At 41.4% G+C, this 2,573-nt stretch overlaps 1 protein-coding gene across 3 annotated transcripts in view; it reads right to left on the minus strand.

The window, feature by feature from the left end:
- The window catches only part of LOC107718466 (deoxyribonuclease gamma-like), a 16,995-nt gene that overhangs the window by 5,560 nt on the left and 8,862 nt on the right, over positions 1-2,573 (minus strand). For all 3 annotated transcript variants that reach the window (XM_016525552.1, XM_016525553.1, XM_016525554.1), the window contains 3 exons: positions 2,225-2,337; positions 1,761-1,873; positions 1,382-1,539 (listed from right to left, as the gene is read on the minus strand). In XM_016525552.1, coding sequence (XP_016381038.1) covers positions 1,382-1,539; positions 1,761-1,873; positions 2,225-2,337 — 384 coding nt within the window. The remainder of the gene's footprint in view (positions 1-1,381; positions 1,540-1,760; positions 1,874-2,224; positions 2,338-2,573) is intronic.

Here is a 2,573-nt window from a genome sequence, read left to right on the forward strand (position 1 = left end):
CGAGGTTGGATCCAGATCCAACTCCTCCCACCTTACATATACCTAAACCTACCCGTCTCTACCCCCTGATCCCTAAACCCACCCATCTCCACCCCTAAACCTACCAATCTCCACCCCTAAACCTAACCATCTCCACCCCTAAACCCACCCATCTACACCCCTAAACCCACCCATCTACACCCCTAAACCTACCCATCTCCACCCCCTAGATGTGGATCCAACCACGCCCCCTGGATCTTGTGTTCTGCAGTGAGGGGCTACTGGGAACTTCTCCAGTTATTAGTTAATGACTTTTCATCAAGTGTCTTTTCCCTTTAAATGTTATGTTTGTTGATTTTGAAGTGTTATATATTACAATAACACCAAAAAATTTAAACAATTTATTGTCTTGTGCATTATTTGTGCAGTCATTTATTTTAAATATACTTGAAACTAGTAGCATAGAAAACATTCACATTGTTTAAAGGGGTCATATGATGCTGCTAAAAAGAACATTATTTTGTGTATTTCAGAACTGCTGGCATTGTAGTCTACTCTTCCAGGATCAGTAAACAGTAAACAATCAGTAAAAATGCGCTGCACACATCTGGATTTGGGTTAAACTGTTCTGGAACAGTGTTGTAAAAACAATTCAGAGCAGACTGTGCTTGTCGGAAGGAGGGACTTTGTAGAAAACCAAGCGTTTGAGAGAGGCGGGGCATAGAGGACATACGAACTCCTTGAGAGTATTGAAGCTGACTTCTGCTGATGAAACTGCAAACTATTTTCTTCCGTAAATTTTTCTTCAATTGACTTCATCTCTGACTCCTGGTCTTTACTCATCATACCTGGTCCTTGGGTTTATCTGTAAATTCCCCTACACAACACGGGCGCAAAATGGGGCGTTAAATAGTGGCGCAATTACCAGTAAACAAACTACCGCAAAACTTAGTAAATAAACTTGCATGATTTATTTAAATACTCTCCGCCCATACATTTTGCGCCTGAAGGGGAAACTCTTACAAATGCGTATGCAACAAGTCAGACACAAAAATAGCCTTTTCATTGCTAATGTTTCACTGCATGTCTTTAGTAAATCATGACCGTATTTTTCAAAGCCAAAAGAGGGTTTGTGCTGGCGCAAGCTGTTTGTACATCTCTATCCGTCACAGCCTCGCATTTTCTACACTGGGTGCAACTTTTGTTGCGTTGTACCGTGCCGTAGCAGTTTGAGGCTGTCTACACTAAACTCATCAAAGTGATAGTTCTGAATACATTTGTAGTGTTGTCATAAGTAGTGCATGTTAGAAATAAAACTGGGGCTCTATTTGCTGTTGTCGGATTGGATCAAGGCAGCAGATGAAGGGTGAGTAAATTATTACTTATATTTCTTCCACCTCACCTGTCGTAGGTGTGGTCATTGGACTCGATGACTGTGGTGTCCACATCGTCTCCAATCAGCCAGTGGAAATCGGGGTCGCTGCGGATCCTGATGGCCTTCATCTTCTTCTTGGAGACGTAAGCGCCGTCGGCGTTGAAGTCGCCAAGGATCATGACGTTCTGTAAGACAGTGTGTGAGCTTCCTCTCAAACTCTAATCAATGTTTGGCCAAACTAGAGCTCACTTGTGAATTTTAGTTGGACAAGAATTTCTTTATCTCCACATTAGATAAACTACGGTCAATCCACCCACATCTTTGAAATGTGTACATTCTTGCATTTGGCAGACGCTTTAACCAAAACAACTTCCCACTGGAATGTGTTGCATAGGGCTAAACTCACATCCGTCTTCCATTTATCTTTGACATGCAGAAAGACGTCGTATAGTTCATCCAGTTCCTTCTGTGAGTCTTTAGGCTTTGTGTGAACAGGGATCAGCACCAAATCTTTCAGCACTGAAAGAGACGGACAAAAATGACTAGCAATGATTGAGCACATGTGATCAACCCTTCTGAAATATTTACGGTTGTGTAGGAGCATGGAGTTGCAATGAACGGGTGAATAAGACCTTCAGTTTTGGTCAGTTTCTCAAATGAGTTATATGGACCACTTTTTATGGTGGTTCTACATCTGTTGATGAAGTTGAAAGCTCCAAATCCCATTTATTCCCAATGCACAGAAGAAATTTGCACAGGATGACATGTGGGTGAGTAAATGATCCCAGACTTTTCATTTTGGGCGAAGTATAAATCATGCTGTCACTGAAGATTTTTAGTCTAGATTTGAAGCAGAAATTGAAGTGTTACCTGTGTGTTTACAGCGGAAACGCAGGATGAAAGGCTCTCGAGAGAAAGCGTCCTCGTCACCCACTTGATTGTCTTCGTATTGGTACGTGTCAACAAGTTTAGCCTCATCTTCTCTGTAAGAAATTAGCAAAAAGTTTTTTCAGTGCAATACGAATGAAAAATGGTCTTTGATCTTTCAAGCTGTTTAATGCCAATCAGTGGATGTTGCATTGCATCAGTACAAAAGAAGTTAAAAAAAAAGCGCCCATCCATAAAAAAAAAGTGTCCCACACGGCTCCGGGGGGTGAACAAAGGAAAAATATCCATATTCAAAACGTAATAATCACTTTAATCTAGCTTGCGTCAACAG

This window comes from Sinocyclocheilus rhinocerous, unplaced genomic scaffold, assembly GCF_001515625.1.
Source record: "Sinocyclocheilus rhinocerous isolate Xijiao unplaced genomic scaffold, SAMN03320098_v1.1 scaffold92, whole genome shotgun sequence".
NCBI lineage: Eukaryota > Metazoa > Chordata > Actinopteri > Cypriniformes > Cyprinidae > Sinocyclocheilus > Sinocyclocheilus rhinocerous.